This window comes from Strongylocentrotus purpuratus, unplaced genomic scaffold (genome assembly GCF_000002235.5).
Source record: "Strongylocentrotus purpuratus isolate Spur 01 unplaced genomic scaffold, Spur_5.0 spur5_scaffold_11, whole genome shotgun sequence".
Classification (NCBI taxonomy): domain Eukaryota; kingdom Metazoa; phylum Echinodermata; class Echinoidea; order Camarodonta; family Strongylocentrotidae; genus Strongylocentrotus; species Strongylocentrotus purpuratus.
The window spans coordinates 22,433,480-22,457,725 of record NW_022145596.1 but is presented as its reverse complement, the minus strand read 5'-3'; the positions used below and the strand labels follow the sequence as shown (position 1 = coordinate 22,457,725).

At 37.8% G+C, this 24,246-nt stretch overlaps 1 protein-coding gene across 1 annotated transcript in view; it reads right to left on the bottom strand.

Moving 5' to 3' along the window:
- LOC115918504 (gamma-aminobutyric acid receptor subunit beta-1-like) overlaps positions 1-23,364 on the bottom strand; it is a 34,696-nt gene extending 11,332 nt beyond the window's left edge. The window contains exons 1-2 of the mRNA XM_030980911.1: positions 23,247-23,364; positions 2,153-2,238 (exon numbers count right to left, since the gene is read on the bottom strand). Of these exons, the coding sequence (XP_030836771.1) occupies positions 2,153-2,238; positions 23,247-23,344 (184 nt within the window). The 5' untranslated portion in view covers positions 23,345-23,364. The remainder of the gene's footprint in view (positions 1-2,152; positions 2,239-23,246) is intronic.
- Between the last annotated feature and the right edge of the window lie 882 nt (positions 23,365-24,246).

Genomic DNA, 24,246 nt, shown 5'->3' with positions numbered 1-24,246 from the left:
TGGTTGTATATTACAAATTTTTATATTTTTCCAGTTACACGTATCGTTGTCTATTCCAGTGTTCGGAGAAGGTGCATGTATTCTCACTAGTATATGTCAATTTTTTTAAAGTAGTTTCTGATTACATATGGATGTTTACAAGTGGCAGGAGAAGTCCCAACAACCGGTTGGAGGAGGTCTGGGGTATCCGGCTCTGACCGCCGGGGTTGTGACACTTCCCTAAGCTTCGCAAACAGTTTTGGGGTTTGAGGGTTTGTTAATTGACTATTTCGTTCAGGTTGTGCAATTACTTGCAAAATATTGACATGCTGTTTTAATATGCAAAGGGTGTCATTAATGGGAGGTGATATTTCTAAGTATGTTTGAACTAGTGGGCATTTTTGTGAGTTGGATTACCAGTTTGATATGTGTGTTTATATATTGTAATTTGGAAGCCATGTTGGCTTTATATGATGTATATGAAGTTATTGTAGATGTTTTAGGGCTGGGCAGCCATGTACGTGTGTGTAACTTGGAGGGGAACGTATATATGTCGAGAATTTCTATTTTTTTGTTGTTGCGATCTTATGGGACAGATCGTTTCAGTAGGGGAGTTTGTAATGATATTGATATTCTCGTGTTTACGTTTTCCTCAAAGGTTCATTGACGTACATGTACAAGGCAAGTTCCTGGTAGATTTCGCTAGAACTATGTTTACAAACATACATGGTGAATTCCTTGTATGCTATTTTTAACACCTGTTCCGAGACGTTGCGCTCTTAATTTTGGCTCTACTTTTTCGGCTTGGCCGATTGGATTAGGTGTCGCTGGGCGTGTCGCCACAGTTGACTTAAATTTAATTATGCAAATTGGGAAATAGATTTGTATTATAATTGGAAGGGTTTTTCCTTGTTGCCGGGTCTGTTCACACTATCGAAATAGTATGAGAGAGGAAGTGAGGATTACAGGTGTGTAATAGCCAGAAGCATGTGGGCTCGCTAGTGTGGACGGACATAGCAACATTTATCCCTTCTTATATTGATTGAATTAATTTCCAGGGTTGTTGGGTCTCCGGGTGATTTGCATCTCTTGTTTGAAAGATTAGAATGTAAGAGACACAGGTGGGTGCGTGAAAGAAGTATGTGAGGAATAGAGATGCGGATCGTCCGGAGCGCCTTATATCCGAGGGGGTAAATTCGCCAAGAAATATAGGACCTTTTAATACGGAAACTAATTATGGGTGGATTGATATTACGCAAAGCGTCTGTGTGACACGCCTCAATTTTTGGGAGGACGAGGCGTGTCAGTTCGGGGGGATAAAAACCGAGTTGCGTCTCTGGAGCGGGACCTCTTTTCCGTTACAATACTGACATGAGTTGCTAATTTGCTTCAGTTGGGTTGCCCAGCCCCAAAACATGAACTTCGTGATTTTATTAATTCTACGTAATAAATCTTCAACTCCAATCAAGAATTTGTTTTAGTGACTTTGATTTATCTTCGTTTTCTACACTTCAAGAACTAAAGTTATACTTTAACATTTTCTGAGTCGGTACTAGGCGGGGCGGCTTTGGCCACCGGGCCGTCTCGCCGTGGATCGCTTCAGTTACTTAAATACCTAAATTACATGCAATATCTTAAACCTATTATATACTAAGATTGATAATAATACCACAAAATAAAGCCAATGTTAGACTGTTCGAGATTGAATCTTGTGCATAAAAGCCTTACAAACCATTTCTCTTTCATGAAAACGGAAAAGCATTTGCATTATAACCGTCATCGATTGCTGTGATTGTCTATGGTTATTGATATCCTTTATTTGTAAATTGATTGGTAAAATTATACATACCGATGGAAAAAAACTGACAATAAATAATCAATTTCCATTTCAATGTTCCTCTCTTCCTCTAACAACAAAAAGGGTATTTTAGTTCATCTGTTTCAATTGATCTAATAATATTGTGTTTTTTTTTCATCTGGATATTGTATTCTTTTGTATTTAACTATTCAAGGCTACTTATTGAACCACTATTAACAAGAATTTAAGATGAGTTATAAGAAGAAAAAAACGAAAACAAGACGTTTTTATTGAAAGAAAAATATTTTAGGATTTCTATTCATTTTTGTACATGCACAGCATTAATTGTCCCTCTCCAACACCATTTATACTGACCTCCGAAACCAGGACGCAGCCTTTTGTCATAACCATCAAATATCCGGTTCAAGATCTCTGCCGTTTGGTTCTGTAGTCTCAACGCACTGTAATGTAAAGGTAAACAAAACACGTAATTTAGACGTTTGTCCAATCTCAAGGACTAAAAAACATTCACGCTTTTTTGTTTGTATTTCATGTTCGATCGATCCTTTTCATGTCAAATTAAACATCACATCCTTTCAACATAAATGTATGATGGATCACATGATGAAATATAAGCGACGTGAAATGTACACATGTCTAGCATAAATAAAATATTAATCACATGAAATGTACACATGTCTCACATACATAAATATAACAACACTCAAAGGACTAGCTGTCGACTGCTGGTATTTAATAAGGGACTATGAAATCTTACAAGGGACAACCAGAGATAAATAATGCTCATCGGAAAGGAAAAGTTATACGAACAGTAGGCACCTGGCCAAATGAAAGAAAAATATAAAACGCAACCTCCCATTCCTACTGACCTTTATAATATTGAAAATGCTTGCCCACTTTGCATCATGGATGACTAATGTGTTCTTCCTTTGTGCAATCAAAGTTATGTTCGACGGATTCGAACGACAATTTTTTGTTTACAAAGGTGACTGAGAGTAGTTTACGTTTATGCACTATGTACACATTCGGACACAGACAGGCTAAAGCTTTGTTATCAATTTTGGTTCAATATCTTTTCTTCGATTTTGTAGTACTGGGCCCCGTCTCAAAAAAAGTTGCGATTGATCCAAATCAATCGTAACTTTACAGTCTCCTATCTCTTATGTACATATTTGTGATTGATATCAATCGCAAATAAGTTGCGATTAATCGCAAATCTCTATAAGACGGGGCCCTGATCAGCTAATTATTTATCTCCGCCCAAATGCAGACGGTGCGTCATTTTTCAGACGTAGGGCCCCGTCACTGACTGGTGCGTTCTTTGACGCGCCAGTCAGTGATGTGACATTGTACACAAAATGTGAATGGAAAACACTGCAAGCATTGCGTTGTATTTCAAACGGCGCATCCAGTTATTGTTTTCATAGGCAAAATTAGCGCATGTATTGATGCAATCAAAATGGCGCCCCGTGTGTAAAAAGGGTATTTGATGCATGCATGTATATGTGTTTCATGTACATGCCTATTCCATGCATGTCTCATAACCTACTGAGGAACGATGACTGTAATACCCCGTTAACATCGGGGTCCCTATTCATATCCCTCACTATTAGTCCGGCAGCCAAATCCAGATTATTGGCCTAACCTTGTTTTAGGGTCTATAGTTTTTTTTTCAATGGATTATGATTGCCTAAACCTTCTGTTTGAAGAATCCGATTGCTGACACTCTGTCAGCCTTGAGCAATTTAAGATATGTGACGTCATACAAAATGGCCGCCAAAGTACATGATTTTTCACTAAAAATGTATAATAAATATATAATAGGGCCTTTTCTACAATTTTGGGCAGCCAAATGTCTGTATCTCTCTACGACCATCACTAAAAATTGTTTTGTGATGTTGCACGGCCATAGATGACAAGCTAATTTGCATATTTTGAAATAGCGCCCTCTATAAATATATTAATTTTGCATAAAAAATAGGTGTGCCAATTTCTTTTTTCTCAATGGATTATGATTGCCTAAACCTTCTATTTGAAGAATCCGATTGCTGACACTCAGTCAGCCTTGAGCAATTTAAGATATGTGACGTCATACAAAATGGCCGCCAAAGTACATGATTTTTCTCTAAAAATGTTTAATAAATATAAAACAAGGATTTTTCTACAATTTTGGGCTGCCAAATGTCTGTATCTCTTTAGGACCATCACTAAAAATTGTTTCGTGATGATGCACGGCCATAGATGACAAGCTAATTTGCATATTTTGAAATAGCGCCCTCTATAAATATATTAATTTTGCATAAAAATAGGTGTGCCAGCCAAATGCCAATGTCTTAGATCTCCGTCACGTTAAACACATATTATATGCTTCGTATGCATGAAATAATTACGATTGTGCAGCTTTAACCTTACATATTTTTTGGTCTAAATTAAGATACATGTAAAGAAACCAAGATCTACAAGAGAATCAGTGAGAAGTGATTTTACGGTACATTATTGTTCCATTCATAGGCTTTATTTAGATCAGTATTGATCCAGCGTTAGTGAATGATGATAAAGCATTTGGCATCGGTACCAGACAGATGCATGAGTTTTAACAGAAGTTACCTGGTGGATTCTATGACACAATTTCCAAGAAAGTCTACAACGGGTACCTGACAAAAATTGTCAGCCCAGACACCAACTGTAAACCAAAGTGTTTGTGGAGTTTCATAAACGGCAAGCGATGCGATGCTTCAGGGTTGGCTCCATTGAAATAATCTAATGGAATGACTTACTCAGATAGCCTCTCAAAGGCGAACATTCTAAGTAATCAGTTTTCACCCATCTTCAACTGCAATGAAGATATGACTAGTCTGAGAGACAAAGGACGAAGCCCCTACCCAACCATGGATCAAATTAATATCTCGCCACCAGGGGTTCTGAAGATCCTGTCTGAGCTTGATGTTCATAAAGCCACTGGTCCTGACCAAATCCCAGCCAGACTTCTGACCACCAAACTGACACCTGTGTTCCCTCTATTCTTCCAAGCCTCCCTTAAACAGAGCGTGCATACCTGATAAATGGAAGATGGCTATAAATTATATTGATCCCATCTTCAAGAAAGCTGACCGTAGCAAGCCAGAGAACTACAAAGCTCTCTCTCGGACGTCAGTAACCTGTGAAGTACTGGATCACATCGTTCTTAGCAGCAACAAGAACCACCTTGAAAGCCACAAGATCTTGTCTGATGCACAACATGGCTTTCGAAAGAAGCGATCCTGCGTCTCACAGCTTGTCCTTGCTGTCCTGGACCTTGCCAAAGGCATCGATGCCAGAGACCAATTGGACATGACACTCCTTGGTTTCTCCAAAGCATTTGACAAGGTTCCCCATGGAAGGCTATAGCTGTTACACAAGCCCCAATTCTATGAAATCCGGGAACCCACACATGCTTGGTTTTTTTGGCTTCCTGAGTTACAGGACCCAGCAGGTGTTACTGGAAGGACCCATCTCCAACACCAGCCAAGTAACATCTGGCATCCCGCAAGGCAGCGTTATCGGCCAGATGCTGTTTCTCCTCTTCCTTAATGATCTGCCACCGTACCTCTCCCCAAAACCAACAGTCAGGCTCTTTGCTGACGACGGCATGCTATACAGCAACACCAAGACATAGGAAGACACCTAACGTTTCCATGAGGATCTTGACTCACTGCAACGCTGGGAGCGTGATTGGCTGATGGAATTCATCCCACATAAATGTCAGGTTCTACATGTCATCAATAAACGCAAATCCATCATCAAATTCACGGACAGACCCTAGATGACAAAAATATAGCAAAGTATCGAGGTGTTAAGTCGCAGAAAAACCTCAGCTGGAACCCACATATCAACATTATCAGCAAATACTCCAACTCCACCCGTGCCTTCCTTCAAAGAAATATCCAACCATGTCCTAGAAAAGTTAAATAATTGTGCTACGATACTCGCCTTCAACCAATCATGGAGTATGCCATCATCATAATTATATGGGACCCTAACACTCAAACAATTAGCAATCATCAAGAAGCTTGAAATGGGTCAACGGCGTTATGTCCGCTCCTACTGCAATGACCACTGCAGGACAAGCAAAGTAGAAGCCATCCTGAACCAGCTCAAGTGGCCAACATTACAAGAACGCAGGGTACAGGCTCAGGTGGTGATGTTCTTTCGTATCAACAGCCCGCTGAAAGACTTTCCACATACTTTCCTCACTCCATCAACATCCGTGCACAGAGGGCATTCCAAGAAGATAATTGTTCATTTTGCCTGAATGCTTGTCTAAAAGAGGAGCTTCTTCCCGGAAACAATAAGACTCTGGAACTCCCTCCCTTTGAACACCGTCAATTGTACATCTGTTTAACAGCTTCAAGCAAGAGTTTCTTGCTGTGCAGCTCCTGCTATGACTAAACAGTCAAATCCTAGAGAGGCAGGTCCTGTTGCAGTTGCTGCAGACAAATTTCATGTGTGGCTGTGCTGTTGAAGCCGTGGCTAGCTGCCGTCTTTGTTGTATTTTCTCCTCCCACTGTTCTACTCTCTTCTGATCACTCCTCTGTATACATGTCTTCACAGCGCATCTCCATTTGGGGCAGTCTGAAGCATAGGCTTCCCATTTTGTAGGGTTGATTTCACTGGCCTCCATATCCCTCTTGCACACATCCATGAAGCGAAGGCCAGGTCTTCTAACAGTCCTGGTTCTGGTCGCTAACTTTCCGTACAAGATGTCTTTTGAAATGCGGCCTTCTTCCATTCGACTGACATGACCGAGCCATCTCAGCCGTCGTTGTGATAGAAGAGCGTAGATGGTCATCATCCCTCCTTTTTGAGGACATCCTTGTTTGGAATGTGGTCCTGCCATTTGATGCCTAGGATTCGCCTCAACTAGCGGAAATGGAAAACATTCAAACGGCGCTCCTGACTTGCATACAGGGTTCACGACTCACTGCCATACAGGAGAGTGCTGAGCATATAGGCCTGGTAGATCTTCATTTTCGTGTTGGTGGTTTATAGTAAAGTGATCTTCCAGGCCTGCTTTGAGTGTCTAGCCATCTTGGTTGCTGCCTTGCCAATGTGAACGTTGATCTCGAGATCAAGGGAGAGGTGCTTAATACATGGAGCCGAGGTAGGTGAAGTTTTCAACCACTTGGAGGGTGTAGTTTAATTAACATTGGAGGATTCGAAAGTCTATGACACCAAGTTGATCTACTCTAGAGTAATAGGACTGCAGGCAAGTTGAAGATATGTCAATATCAAGAATATTTTGTCATGGAAGCTTTCACCAGGTCAAAGGCGAACTTGAAGAATTTGACAAAGGTTGACGTGTCACTTGAACAACCTTGTACAGCCCGTTTGATGGTTGTGCTCTACTCTGGATTAAATCTGATGATCTTTGGTTGGTGTGCCACCAGGGTTTCTAGAAGTCATGACGAATCGAGAGTCATCCAAAAGAGTTTTCCCACCTCACTGCTTCCCTCCCAGAAACTACTGACAATAAACTACAGTTGATCGACATCATATACCGGTATGCGTGATTCTGTAGAATGATGAGGTGTTCAGAAATAGGCAAGAGCACAAGCTGGTCATTACCGGTCAAGATGATGTATCTGTTGAAGTTATACCAGGCAGCGATGTCATGCCAAGGGAAGATCTTTCCATAACACATGAAGAAGCAGACAACATCATAGTACAGCAAGCGATTCAAATTGCTGCTAATGAAAAAAGGTATGTTAGGGTCCTGGCTGTTAGGGTTAGGGTCCATCATTATCTACATGAATAACTTAGAACGCAAATGATCATGGATTCATCAAAGAGCGAACTGTTATTGACATTCCTGCCACTGTACACAAGTTAGGAGATATCATTCCATCGATGTTGGCAGGACATGCGTTGAGGGGATGCGACACTATTGGGGCATACTTTGGGATTGAAAAGGGTACATGCATTGCTGAAAGTGATGAAGCAGAAGATTTGACTCCCTTTGGACTCAGTTGGCAAGAGAGCTCATCTGCAAACATGTGTGTGGAAGCACGCCTTGCAGTCACGACCCACATCATTGGATCCTACAAAGTATGGCTATGCAAAAGAAGAGGAAACCAAATCCCTGATCCCTGTCACGTACTTACAAATGTACAACTCGCACCTGACAACATATTAAGGTTAATACGGTGCACTTGTGCGAGTGGAAGCCTATGTAAATCATCACGGTGCCAATGCAACAAAGCAAAACTAGCATGCACAATTTTCTGTGGTTTTCGCGCCCCTGTCGAGTGTTATAACGATCAAACTAAAGCAGCAAATGATAGCCATTGGAAGGTAACCATGTTTGGTCATTTTGGGTGGATATAAATTCCGTTGTAAGAGAGGAACCTTTTTATGATAGGTTCATATAAAAGAATGTATTACCTCAAAATACAAATAAAATTTCGGAATGCTGTCACTGAAAACGGGCATTTATAACCATATGGCACCTCATATCTATGGGACAGAGAGCATGAAATTCTAGCTTGTTTTCTTCAAGTATTAAAGATAAAGACCAGTAATGGTCATGCGATTGCATTGTGAAAGAAACGTTGCGGAATCGATCAGAAAAAGGTTGATCATCTAGCTTATAAGTATTGGTGTGTACTGCAAGGTTCTGGAATCATCAAAACGATTAGAAATTTGGCCCAGTCTTTGTAAAGTTACAAGCAATGTACACAGAAGGATGTATATGGGACTACGCGACACGTGCGCGATATCTACCAGGTCTAAATAGATATAATAATTTACCAAATATATCAATTAGTAGGCGGTTTCTCGGCAAAATGTGTATTATCACGTATTAGTCAAAACATATTCTTTCACATGATTGGTGATAAGAGCTTCCATTTCATTTTTTGAGAGGGGGGCGTTTCCAAAACTGATCTTTACCTTTAAAGTACAAAATAACAAAAAAATCACACCAAAATGTGGTGCACAATTTTTTCTAATAGTATTCAGTGCGTCTGACTTATAAAAAATGTTAATTTCATGTTAGAAATTGGCATTTGGTCATCATTTAAAATTTGCAAGTTAACGTGTCTATAGAGGGCGCCAATCTGAATTATGCAAATTTACATGCCATTTGTTATCATACAACATCGTCAATTTTTACTTAGTGATGATCCTAGAAAAAATTAAGATATTTGACTGACATTTAATGTAGAAAAATACTGTAAACAATTTTCTTATCATTAATTTTGGTAAAAAAGGGTATTTTGGCGGCCATTTTGTGTGACGTCACATATCTCAAATTGCTCAAGGCTGACAGAGTGTCAGCAATCGGATTCTTCAAATTGATGGTCTAAGGAACTATAATCCAAAAAAAAAAAAACTATAGACCCTAAAACAAGGTATATCGAGATGGCTGCCGGACTATATGAACATGACTGACAATGAGAGCGGACAAAATATACAGTTCAGGCTCAGGTAGACAAAGGAACATCCCTTACTGCTATTATGTAAAAATGTGTAGAACAGGTGTCACATGCATATTCACCTTTTTACATAATAGCTGTGAAGGGATGTTCCTTTGTCTACCTGAGGAACTGTATATTTTGTTCGCTCTCATTGTCAGTCATGTTCATAGTGCCTATCTCTTTCTGCCTCTCTCTGTCTCTCTCTCTAACTATACTTTTCTCTGTCTGTCTGTCTGCCTTTCTCTCTCTACCTCTTCCTCTCCCACTCTCTCCCAGCTTTCTTTTTCTATCTCCCTTCTCTCTCTCCCTCTCTCTCTCTCTCTCTCTCTCCCCCCTCCATATCCCTCTACCTCTCACACTCTCTCCACTTTTCCTTTTTTCTCTCTCTCCCTCTCTGTATCTCTGTATATCTCTCTCTCCCTCTCTCTCTCCCTCTCTCTCTCTCTCTCTCTCTCTCTCTCTCTCTCTCTCTCTCTCTCTCTCTCTCTCTCTCTCCTCCTCTCTCTCCTCTCCCCCTAAGGCATTCAATAAAATTTAGTAGTTGCTCTGCATTCTCAAACCTGAAGAAAACAGAATGAACCTACAATGTCACTTTGTTTCTGTGCACTCTTGTATCGATCTAATTAATCGTTGTTAGAACAACCATTATACTACTCCTAGCAGCACACTTACTGTTTTCAACATAATCAATGTATTTTAAATGATAAAGGAAAAAACACAGAGTAATTGTGGTTGCAAGAATGACGTGCGAACAATAGCGGATTATAATCCTCTACCGGGCGATGTTCACACGATTCTGTCACCGACTTAAAGCTGTAGCTCAATCTACTGCTGTCACTAAAGCTATTTTTGCTCAGAGTGTATAGTAGGTTTCTTGGTATTTTGTTTATCTCTGCGAGAGTCAGTTTACCTAAGCCCCCAACTCTTTTAGTAAAACCGAATTTACTGAGATCAGTATAAACCCATTATGCATAGGTCTGGAGTCAATCTTGAGTTCGTGCTTTAAAGCGTGTCTACATGGATGAAAGAGGCGTCGCACCCCAAAGCAGTTCATGGCACGTTATGATTTGAGATGTGGTTCTCCCTCGTATTATCAGTTTCTTCATTAAATGGAATACTAGTCATTTTCAGTGTACGACAACAGTGAATTGCATTTTGTTACTACTCTTAGAGACTATAATATAAATAATGAAAATGTTGCAGCATCATTGGCCAAGATATAGACAGTAAATTCAAATTTTATTTATACCAATCAATGTCTAAAGTAGAAATTGCATTTAAAATATGTTCATGTGTATGAAACTGTTAGACTCGTTACTGAATGATGACCTTCATAGGTAAAGCCAGTTCCATCTTACTTTTTGAGATGAATAAGAAAACCAACAACCGGTTTATTTCCCCCTTTTTTAACAAACTGAACTTAACACAGCTTTATCATGCCAATTGACATTAAAGATAAAGTTGAGTTCTGGTCATGCAATTGCATTGTAAAAGAAACGTTGTGAAATCGATCAGAAAAGGTTGATCATCTAGCATATAAGTACTGGTGTGTACTGCAAGGTTCTGGAATCATCAAAATGAAATTTAGCCCAGTCTTAGTAAAGTTACAAGCACTGTACACAGAAAGATGTATATGGGACTAAGCGACACGTGCGCGATATCTATCCGGTCCGGATAGATATAATAATTTACCAAATATATCAATTAGTAGGCGGTTTCCGGCAAAATTTGTATCATCGCGTATTTATAGTCAAAACATATTCTTTCACATGATTGGTAAAAAGAGGTTCCATTTCATTTTTTGAGAATGGGGCGTTTCCAAAACTGGTCTATACCTTTAACAAATGGTATCATCATGTAGACATCAATAACCGATACTCGCTTCATGCAGTTTTGAGTCACTGTACAGTAAGGTTCGAAAGATGACACGTATTCGGCAAATGAATAATGCCTGAAGAGTGACTTCTGTCTTTCACGAATAATTACATCCAAGTCTCTAGGCTTTCTTTCCCGCGCCGTACCTTATCAAAACCAAATTGTCTCCTTATCCCCCTGTCTCCACTTTCATATTATGAAATTTACCTCAGTAAGCATTGAATGTCTTCAACGTATATGTTACATTAAAATTGACCTTTTTTGAGCCTTCATGCATGCGCGTTTATGCGAGCAACCTTTTCTGTCGTAAATAAGATTTTTGTTTTCGATAAGAATTATAATTTCCTGTTCGATATGCAATCTCGCGTTGTGCCATTTCAATGGACTCTAAATCAATTCGCAATTACTCACTCATTTCATTAATAAGAAATGTCATTTATATATTTCCTCCGTTCATATAGTGCGTATTATGGTTCCTCATACCGCTTAAAATTGAGAAAGGTTTTTATGTATTCGTGGATTCAGACAAGAACGGTATTGGAGTCGTTTTTTAAAATATGAAATGCACCATAATACCGCCTGTAATATCAACACTTGGATAACCGACATTTTAAAAAGTTTTCAAGTAATTAACTTAATTTACTTTATGATATCATGCTATGTGTTTTCATGTTTAATCTGTCGAAGCACTAAATTGAAATGATTATATCGATTCTAAGGACATTTACTAAATCAAATGGTGTTTAAAATATGTAATTCAAATATGATAACCTATTTATTTTGTACACTAAATTCCACACTTCAATGTTTATCCCACTCCATACCCAGAAGAGAAAAGGGGACCTGGTAGGATGACGAAAGCCTTTGTGTAAGTAATTGCCACATGATCTTATGGTAAGAATACTCCCCAGGGAGTGGAGATGCTGCACATTGTGCATGAATGAATCCGATGAACAGGGTAATACTATGAAAAGCAATGAGAGACGGTATTCTGTATTTAGAAGCGCTATAAAAATCCACATTATTGCCATTACTATTAATTTGCATTTAATCATTCATCAATGCTTTGCACTGCTATCCGTATTCATAACACGTAATTTAAAGGGAGATCCACTCGCTCTCCAATAATTTATAACTTGGGGTGTTTAATGACGTGTTAAGAAGCAATAAATTGAGAAAGTGCCCCTGCTATACGTGTTTGAACTAAATTATAAATGACCAACACTTCGAACCTGTTAAGAAAAATCATGAACACTTCATACATTATAGGCACTGCTTTAATAGTCAAGAGGGTTCTCCGAAATATGCTAAGGCGTCAACCTCCGGGCTTATTTCGTCAATGATATATATATACAGGGTGTATCATAATAAAGGATATTGAAGTTTAATGACGATTTATATGAAAACTACTGATTTCATAATCAAGCACTTATGTCTGTTGTAAAGGACAGAATGTCCTCTTTTTAATGACACCCCAATCATACTTCTACTGTCACAGTTGACTGAATAACAAAGCATTGCTGTCCACCATGTGAAAGGTGCACTGTGCCAAGTTTGATAACATTTCCTTCTTAGACACATAATCCACTCATTGTTCAGCATTTCAATATGTCTGGGCTGACACAAGCACTAATCTTTGAATGCTAACTTGTCACAGTGCACCTTTCACATGGTGGACAGCAATGCTTTGTTATTCAGTCAACTGTGACAGTAGAAGTATGATTGGGGTGTCATTAAAAAGAGGACATTCTGTCCTTTACAACAGACATAAGTGCTTGATTATGAAATCAGTAGTTTCCATATAAATCGTCATTAAACTTCAATATCCTTTATTATGATACACCCTGTATACAGGCTTATGATACAGAAAACTTTCATACAGGATTTATATGTATTGGGTTGGAATAAGGTTTTAGGTTAGGTTTAGGATTAGGGTTAGGGTTAGGTACATGTTTGGTCCAGGGCTAGAATTCGGTAGGTGTACACAATATTGAGGCAGAGCAATAGGCAATTTTCAAAATATAATCAAATTTAATCCATTCGTCTTTTATGAAAAGCCTCAATCCAAATGATTTCTTTTACCTGTTAAGAATAATTGTATTTCAATAGTCAGAATGCAAACTGCATACATTTGGTATTATAAGGTAGATCAAGCCGTAATGTTTGTCCTACCTTTCAACAAACAATACATGCAATTATGCATTCTGACTTAAAGAGATAAAACAAATTTTAAGAGGTAAATGAAATAAGTTGTTTTGAGAAACTTCACAAAGACGCATCCATTAAATGTGATTACATTCATACGATAATAGCCTATTATTACTGGGGGTGCGTACAACCATAACGCCGCCTGTAAACGCAATTATCCTTGTTTTGATGACTGGTGTAGCTCAGAGTGACAGGCCAGGGTTGGAGAACCGGGTAAGGACATCATTTGTGTCTGCTTTCTGGCAACCTTGTCTACACACATTCTTTCAAAATGTGTCCAGAAATGATGAGGAAGTGTTACAAGGCCACATGAATCAATCTATCATCAACTTGAAGGAAAATAATAGCAAAAAAAAAGTTTAAAGACAACACAAGCATTGCATGTAAACTTTGTTTAATTTTATTATATTCAATATTTTGTTTAGTTTTGAAATATTTGTTTTATTATTATTATTAGGCGCAGCAGTAGTAGTTGTATTACAATCATTATTATTATCATTAACATATCATCATCATCATCGTCATCATCATCATCAGTAGTATAGAAGTAGAAGTAGTAGTAGTAGTAGTAGTAGTAGTTGTTGTAGTAGTATTAGTGTAGTAGTAGTAGTAATTGTAGTAGAAGTAGTAGTAGTAGTAGTAGTAGTAGTAGTGGTGGTAGTAGTAGTAGTTGTTGTAGTAGTATTAGTGTAGTAGTAGTAGCAATTGTAGTAGAAGTAGTAACAGTATTAGCAGTAGTAGTAGTAGTAGTAGTAGTAGTAGTAGTAGTAGTGGTGGTAATAATAGTAGAATTAGTAGTAGTGTTGGTAGTAGTAGTAACAGTAGTGGTAGTAGTATTTACAACATCAAAAAGGTTAATCAAAGTCTCAATGAGAATTACTGAAATACCGATATTACTACTATCAATTTCAAGGATGGTCACATGCATTGATGCAGATATGAAGTCAAATCGAGGTATCATTACTTTGTGATTATGGTAAATAGATTGAGATAGGTATCCAGATTTTTAATACAGGTCATTCGATTTACGTTATGTAGAGGGGTGCCATAAATTTATCATAAGTTAATATGACGAATGGCACATGGAATGAATATCAGCCTATCGTCGCCTTTAACCTTTTGACTGCTGAATTGTTCCATTCTCATAGGCTAAATACTGGAGTCACGCGGTTCTAGGAGTCAATGAGCTCAGTGGTTTCTGTGAAAAAAAGTAAGATATGCAGTATCAGCGGAAAAGAGTCACAATCAGATGCTTGAAGATATTTCAATTCGGGGAAGACCTAATCTTAAAAATGACATACATGTAATATATAGATGTAGATCTTTAATAAGCAAGTTCGTAATTGCACACTGCGCATGCGCCAAAATCGTGAACGAACTTTTCCAAAGGTCACATGAACATAAAGAGAGCTGAGGGAGAAACTGTTTTGTTTTGTGTGCTGGCCTATCCTTTGTGAATGATCACATCTGACACATCAGTCACCGAAAATCATTTCTGAATGTCGGAATTGGTTCTTTATAGTAAACTTTACTTGGAATCTGGTCATCGGTGTATGTAGAAAAACAGGATTAAGATCCCATGCAACGCTTCGAAATGTAAAAGAAGAATGGGAACAATAAATTGAGATTCGACCCTAATGTCTAGACGTTGCATAATGCAATTCGTATTGGTACTATATTTCATCTCAGAGTGATTATTGACGTTATTTATAAGGACAATACAGTTTAAGCTGTCCGGGTTTTTGAAGATAATGCTTCAACACAAATCGACCAAGCTGTTTATTTCTTTATTCATGGTCTGTTTCTACTGTTTATCTATTTTCATTGCCAAGTAAACTTTACTTGGAATCTGGTCATCATTAACCCTAATAAGGCCGAGGGGCATCATGCCCCCCTCCACAATTTTTCTGATTGTTCGGGAACGCATATGGATGGCGCCCCGCCGCTCGCTAACTTTTTTTCTTTCGAGTCTTGCGCAACTTTTAAAATAATTTTTTTTGAAAATCGAACCTACGGTTACAAGGTCACGTGACCATTTGTCTTTGCATGTCAGCTCGAAAATCGCTCATTTTCGTGATTTGTGTACAAAACAAATCAAACATGGGTTATTGGGTCTTGTTTAAAGTTTAGGTGGTTGTTTTGGCAGTCAAAATAGTTGAATTGTAGTTAGAAATTTAAATAAAACAACAAAAACAATAAAATACATAGGAAATTATCTATACAAGGGATAACATAGGGAATAAGCTGGCTCTTCCAAAATTTGTTGTATTATTATTCAGAATGGTTTAATGAAAAAGAATGCTTTAATATGAATAATATATGATTTATGGGTAAAAATGTGATTTGTATGACCTTATTTGCATAAATTACCATAAATATGCAAATGAGTGATTTTTTTCAAAAAATTGAAATTATCATAGTTTTCTATACACTTCACTTGACATGCGTGCACTTTTTTGCGGAGATCTTATGGGGGGCCATAAATGCCCCCCCCCCCCCCCCCCCCACCGCCCCGGCCGTACTAAGACCTCAAATAGCCCGGCCTTTTTAGGGTTAAAGTATTATCGGCATTATCGTGATCCAAGTCCCCCGGGACTCGCATTCACGGACACTTTTACTCTGAAAAAAACATTTCCTAACTTCCAAAGTTGTATCCACCAAAGCGCACGTTTAATGGATTTTTACTTTATTTAGTCAAGCCAATTTAGGCCTATTAAAGTCCTTCACTATTTAAAATAACCTCTAATCCATCCCTTGATATTTAAATTGCACTGCTTCTATACTGTGTGCTTTTTCCGCACTGTCCATGATCTATAAAGGATGCTTTCTTTATTTGATCATCAACAGAAACACAATGCTAGGCCACGAACTTTTCGAAGCATGCTAGATTCCAAGTATGTTTAAATGGAGGCATTGATGTATGTAGAAAAACAGGATTAAGATCCCATGTAACGCTTCGAATTGTAAAAAAATAATAATAATAAAAAAACTAAGACCTTTATGTCTAGACGTTGCATAATGCTATTGATATTGGTATCATATTCCATCTCAGAGTGATTATAGACGTTATTTATAAGGATAATACAGTTTAAGCTGTCCGGGTTTTTGAAGATAATGCTTCAACACAAATCGACCAAGCTGTTTATTTCTTTATTCATGGTCTGTTTCTACTGTTTATCTATTTTCATTGCCAAGTAAACTTTACTTGGAATCTGGTCATCATTAACCCTAATAAGGCCGAGGGGCATCATGCCCCCCTCCACAATTTTTTTGATTGTTCGGGAACGCATATGGATGGCGCCCCGCCGCTCGCTAACTTTTTTTCTTTCGAGTCTTGCGCAACTTTTAAAATAATTTTTTTTGAAAATCGAACCTACGGTTACAAGGTCACGTGACCATTTGTCTTTGCATGTCAGCTCGAAAATCGCTCATTTTCGTGATTTGTGTACAAAACAAATCAAACATGGGTTATTGGGTCTTGTTTAAAGTTTAGGTGGTTGTTTTGGCAGTCAAAATAGTTGAATTGTAGTTAGAAATTTAAATAAAACAACAAAAACAATAAAATACATAGGAAATTATCTATAAAAGGGATAACATAGGGAATAAGCTGGCTCTTCCAAAATTTGTTGTTGTATTATTATTGAGAATGGTTTAATGAAAAAGAATGCTTTAATATGAATAATATATGATTTATGGGTAAAAATGTGATTTGTATGACCTTATTTGCATAAATTACCATAAATATGCAAATGAGTGATTTTTTTCAAAAAATTGAAATTATCATAGTTTTCTATACACTTCACTTGACATGCGTGCACTTTTTTGCGGAGATCTTATGGGGGGCCATAAATGCCCCCCCCCCCCCCCACCGCCCCGGCCGTACTAAGACCTCAAATAGCCCGGCCTTTTTAGGGTTAAAGTATTATCGGCATTATCGTGATCCAAGTCCCCCGGGACTCGCATCCACGGACACTTTTACTCTGAAAAAAACATTTCCTAACTTCCAAAGTTGTATCCACCAAAGCGCACGTTTAATGGATTTTTACTTTATTTAGTCAAGCCAATTTAGGCCTATTAAAGTCCTTCACTATTTAAAATAACCTCTAATCCATCCCTTGATATTTAAATTGCACTGCTTCTATACTGTGTGCTTTTTCCGCACTGTCCATGATCTATAAAGGATGCTTTCTTTATTTGATCATCAACAGAAACACAATGCTAGGCCACGAACTTTTCGAAGCATGCTAGATTCCAAGTATGTTTAAATGGAGGCATTGATGTATGTAGAAAAACAGGATTAAGATCCCATGTAACGCTTCGAATTGTAAAAAAATAATAATAATAAAAAAAACTAAGACCTTTATGTCTAGACGTTGCATAATGCTATTGATATTGGTATCATATTCCATCTCAGAGTGATTATAGACGTTATTTATAAGGATAATACAGTTTAAGCTGTCCGGGTTTTTGAAGATAATGCTTCAAAACAAATCGACCAAGCTGTTTATTTCTTTATTCATGGTCTGTTTCTACTGTTTATCTATTTTCATTGCCAACCCTCGAAAATGAATTTATTATGCATTTCACAGAGGAAAGTTCGCATAGGAGAACTTAGCATTTTTTCACAATTCGTGAGAAATTCTCCTTTTTTAAAAACTTTTTAAAATACTTTTTTAAAACTTTTTTTGTGGTCAGGGGGGAGGGGGGCGAAAAAAAACTTATTAAAGATAATAATGGTGATAATATTAACAACTTTAAAGGTACTATGTCCCATTTGCAGGCCAAAAAAAATGAAAAGGTTAAAATCCAACGGCATTTGAAAGATAATACTAATTTAGAACTTCCCTAAAAAAGGTGGGGCTTGAAAATGTCTTCAAGTTGGAAAATAACGACTATTAGTTGTCAAATCGACTTAGGAGCTATAGAGCCAATAAGTAATAGCCTTGATTTTCATACAATTGTACCGAATGGTCATACGTTTTATGCTGCGCAAAGATTCAATCAGTTAATTTTGGCCATCACAAGAAGTGGGTTATTGATGTAGACAAATGCTCATGTATCCTTTACAGCTCATTTTATGTATGTTATTACCAAAGAAGAAAAAGCAAGTCAGTCACTCAATAGTGTCTGACAGTGAAGTCTAGGAAGTAAAAACAGGTTTCCTTGCGTAATTTGAATATTAGGACACTGCTAACGTTCAAATTTCACAGATAGGACATACATGACATATTCATAATTCCTGCAAAGTTCTACAGAATTTGAGGTTGGCTGCAAAAGGGACATAGTACCTTTAAACTTATGATAGAAATGATAATAAGTACAAGAACAAAAAGAAGAAGGAGAAGAAGAAAATGAAAAAGAGGAGAAAGAGGATGAGGAGGAGGAAGAAGAGGAAAATAATGATGAATAATTATGTAGAATTTCTATAACGTACCCAAGCATAAGTATATGCAAAATTAAAAAGTATGAACAGGCAGGAAAAAAAATCTGTATTCAGGCTATCATATAACATGTCATTTGCTTTTCTCCTATGAATGTCAAGTGTTAGGTATTCCTTTAATTTTCTCTTAAAATGAGCAAAGTTTTCTATTTCCTTTACACCATTAGGAAGGGAAATCCAATGTGTTATGGCAATGTAATAAAACGAATTTCCAGTAGTACCTACTCTTTCTGGTAAGTTAAAGTTGAATTGGCTATTTCTTGTATTATAATCATGTAAGTCAGTAACAAGATCGAAGTTGGATCGAATATAATGATTCGACCTAGTATGATATATTGTATGCACGTGGTACAATACGAGTTGTTTTGATCTTTGGTCGACTTCAAGAAAACCAGCTTTAGAAAGTTCGCTGTAGCCAACACGAGTTCTTTGACCAGAACAGTTTTCAACTTCTTTTGATCTGACTTGTATATGTTACTATACCATGCAGGGTTAGCATAGTAAAATAAACATTGAATGAGAGCAAAACAGAGTATACGTCTTGGTTTTAGTTCTAAATCCATACAACTTTGATATCTGTACACAAATTTTAGACGAGAATTCGCTTTTCTCCTCGTGATCCGAGTCCCCCTCTATGAGAAATTCGAGTGACGGTCCACATGTGTATATCATCTATCGAAGGAGCCTCCACAATCCATTCCAACAACTGTTGTAGGAATTTTCGATGAATAAAAAGACAGAAAGCACGGGGAACAGTCGGTAAAACATACACTAAACAGTGTAGGAAGAACGCCTGCACAATTTTTTCACGTAGCCCTATGTACATTACGCAGAGCGTACGAGTGAACGGGCGAGTTCATGTTCATGTGACTTATGACACGTTGACGTCATACGACTCCCAGTGGCTATTTACGAACTCGCTTAATTTATATGGCCATTTGTCTGACAGCGTTATACCCTTTGAGAAGGCTTCCGCGTTGCTCGTGCATTGCTTAAAGCATAATTATTGTGTGCATCAGCTTTTATTAAAAACTGCGTCCACTATGCAATTTCATGATGATTATGAGTCAATGTGGACGGTGCACAACATTTTCTTGCCTCGGGAAAGCATAAAGAGGACCGATGTCACCTTTTTTTCCTTCTTCCACAGCATGTTTGCGCCGCCTTTGAGGAGCGTTAATTAACGCATCACATGGAAACATTCAGTGGCGTTGAGTGACTTCATTCGTGGGAAAGGGCAACGGTTAATGAGGAGGATGGAATTCGGGGGAGCTGAATTATCTGGGAGGGGGGCACAATTCCAAAAGTTCCCTGACAAAACAAACCAAAGTCAAAACGTTTTCGGTGGCGGGTTCTGGCTCCAGAGTTATCTGGCAAGCACAAAAAGGGGGGGGGGGAAGAAAAGTCACCGAGTTTTCTTCCTCCTTCCTCTCCTAAGGGGCACTCCCCCCCCCCCCCCCCCACAATCCTTCCCCGAGATCCGCCTCAGCCAAGTGGGATGTAACAGTAATAGATCATAGGTGTGAAGGGGCTCAGGAATGATATCATCTACACCAGCACAGCTGGATGTCCTTTTAAACTCTTGCTGCTATCATCTGATCATGGTGATGGACTAGGTCATTTTTTAAACGAATACACAATGGGGTTCACAGCAACCTTCAAGGTTATTCATGCCTTCACATTACTACTTATGTATTCATATATTGTTGATGTTGTTATCTTTATTACTTGTAATGCATTTTTAAATCACCTCGTCATCCTAAACCATGGTGATTTACATCCTTGATAATGTTTTCATGTTATCTTTGTGTGTGATTCCTCCGATAGAGTTCAATCTATTTAACACTATTATTATCAATACTATAATTATTTGTAAATGTCTTGTTCTTGTTGTTATTACTACTAATATTATTATTCCTATTTTTATTTTTTATCATTTTTAGTATTATCATTCTTGTTAATGGGAGCAGTTGTAGAAATAAAAGTAGTATTAATAGTAGTGGTAGTAGTTGTAGTAGAAGCAGTATTAATAGTAGTGGTAGTAGTTGTAGTAGAAGTAGTATTAATAGTAGTGGTAGTAGTGGTAGTAGTTGTAGTAGTTGTAGTTGTAGTAGTAGTAGTAGTAGTAGTAGTAGTAGTAGTAGTAGTAGTAGTAGTGGTAGTAATAGTAGTAGTATCAGTAGAAGTAGTAGTAGTAGTAGTAACAGATTTCAGGTATATTTGCTGCAACGATTGGGCCCTACGAAGTATTAAACAACACAATGCCCCTACTTTCTTATGTATGATCCAAACATATTTGTGTAGACTATGTGTGTGTTTGTTCGTGTTCATAAATTCACAATGCTCATATGGTAAACAGCAGTCTATCATATGGCCTTCGTGGCATATGAGCTTTCAAGATAGCATTGCTCTAATATAATAAGTGTATGTAAATTAAATTAAGTAGAGACTTCGGATCAATGGGCGGTCAATAATGACCCTATTCCACACATCCCGTTATACAACTGTAAAATCTGTATTCTTACATGCGAAATGCACTTAAAGGTAAAGACCAGTATTGGAAATGCCCTAATTTCAAAAAATGAAATGGAAGCTCTCATTACCAATCATGTGAAAGAATATGTTTTGACTAATACATGATGATAAAAAATTTGCCGGGAAACCGCCTACTAATTCATATATTTGGTAAATTTGTTTCTCTCATGGTCCATGAGAGATATAGGGTAGTCCCATATACATCTTTCTGTGTATAGTGCTTGTAACTTTACAAAGAAAGGGCCAAATTTCTTATCATTTTGATGATTCCAGAACCTTGCAGATGCTAGATGCTAGATGATCAACCTTTTCTGATCGATCCCACAACTTTTCTTTCACAATGCAATCGCATGACCATAACTGGTCTTTACCTTTAACGTGAGCATCAAGTTATTTCATACACATACATGGAAGAACCCAGTGTGACACTTTTTCTTCTTTATAATTATTTACGTCTTTTGTATCTCATCTTCTCTACTTGTGCTAAATGTGAATCTTACCATCGTGCTCCCCTCCTCCCATTCCATCCCCCTCTCTCTCTCCCTCTCTCTCTCTCTCTCTCTCTCTCTCTCTCACTCTTTCAGCTCTCAGCTCTGTCTGTAGAGGCCTATATTTTTATACCTCACATGTTAATCTATCATATATTAGCCTACATAGTTATATCCTTGGTTAACAGGAAAAGAATGAATAATTCATGACTTCTAGTGTTCGGTTCTTATAAACGTTCAGGTGGTGCAAACATGTGGTGGAAATAGGTTCATACTCTGCTATTTATTGGCTCGTTACTCCTCTTCGTTTTAGTGTATTTTTTTTTCTTCTGTATTTTATTTTATTGAACCCGTAAAAAAAAAAATCTAATTACTGCCGTCTCACTTTTAATTATGTACGTCTCTCTAAAGTGAACATTTTATGTCCCTGTCATTTTTTTCAAGTCTCCCAGGAACCTATTCTTTACAAGCTCTACTTTTACATAGGTTCCTGCACACTTCACAGTTTGTACTTTTCTTGTCTGGGTTTCCTTTAAATGATATTAGTTGTCAAACAAATATTATGATATGTAACTTTGTAGTCTGATTAATTTGTCAATTGCTAAGATTATTTGTTTTGAATTATGAAACAATATGTCTTTTGATGCTGCTTGTAAGTGTCAGCTTGCATGGTGATGTAGATATACAGTAGGTTTGCGGGTGCACCATTGGCTCGATTATGGCCACTCCTGACGACGGATAGTCAACCTGTTCGAAACGTCGAGCCACTCATCCTCTCCAAGCGCTATAGTTCTCCTTAGAACTATAAACTAAGAAAGATAACAAACAGTCCTTTTCAGGACTACACACCCCCAAGAAAGATTACCGAGTCAGAGTCCTTTTCAGGACTCCTCAATCTTCTTTCTCTCTCACATGGTGCACCCGCAAGCCTACTGTAAATATGTCTTTTATGTATATTTTGTTATCTGTATTATTTCTGCATGTGAAATGTGAAACTAATAAACTCAAACTAGAACTTACTTTGCCATTATAAACGTCCGTCATACTCATGCTATTATATGTTTACAATAAGTAGACCGGGTTCCGCATATATTCAAATGTGTATGCATATCAAATTGGTTGCTCTTGGCGAACGGGTAGGTTTATCTGAGGCTTGCATGCCCTTCATATCGACAACTGATTACGTAGCATGCACGTTAGTCCAACTTTAATAGGCCTGACTGTATATTTAGGCCAACAATGGGAATAGAACATCAAATGGAATGTGTTATATATAAATATGGATTTGTGACATTATCATAAGTTTTCATAATTTATCACAATATCATGATAGTCTATTCATTGTTTTATAACAGCTGCAGAAGATGACTTACTTTTCGTGTCCTGCACAGAGTTGCTGGTATAATACAAGTGATAACAAATCGAGTCAAGAGGATAATTATACTTACTCCTCGTCTAGAACGCTGGAATCTGCACGACCCTGGTCGATCAGGACGACGATGACGACGAACAGAAAGACCCATGGCGACACCACTTCGTACTTCATAGCCGAATTCGGCGTGGGTTAACACCAGAGGAATTTGTTTAATCCTGTAGCTATGTCGCAAAATTGCCCCTTCCCCCAAAACGTGGCAACAAAATGCTGCAAAACACGATGTGAAGCAGTGAATGTTGTGTGGTTTGACGTTATTGGTATGAATATGTTCCTAACCGCAAGTTAACATCCAACAATGTAGTCACACGTCTCAGGCGGGAGTTACCAACGCAAACAATTGGATGAGTCTCGTCTGACCTTTTCAACAGAGGATCCCGATGGCTAATGATGTAGAGAAGACACTATTAGCTGCTGCAGCGGCGACCAGGCTACCGAATAACTTTACGCACTGATCAACTCTTCCTTGATATATATCGCTACTTTTCTTTTGATGCGCAGTGTGTGATGGCTTCAGCGTTTCTAAGTACACTTCATAAATATGATGACCCTAAGTTACACCATGTATACGTATGCGTGAAAGAATCTCAAAGCAATAATCGATCGCCCTCTTTTTTCGAATGGGAGGTGAAGTCATCCCAGTATTCAGTACTGTGGTAGGCATGTTCAGACAGCACTTTCCATCGGTCAAACCTGTGTTATTTGACCACTTTTATAGAAATACCACCTGTCTTTAAAGACCACGTATTTAAACATGATTGTATTAAATGAACTTACACCATCAAGACCACTCGTCTATAAAAGCCACTTTTCTTTACTCCCTTAATTTGCTTTTGTATGTATGTTTACTCTATAATTATTTTTAAAAAGTTCATAGCGGTATTTCAATCTTGCTATATTCGCATCATGTCTTTATCAGGCTCATTAAGTGCACTATGTTTTCTTTCCAAGTCAACAGTTTTGTTTTTTGTCTAATTGCCGATTTGACAGCATCATTTATTTTGTACTTATTCTGA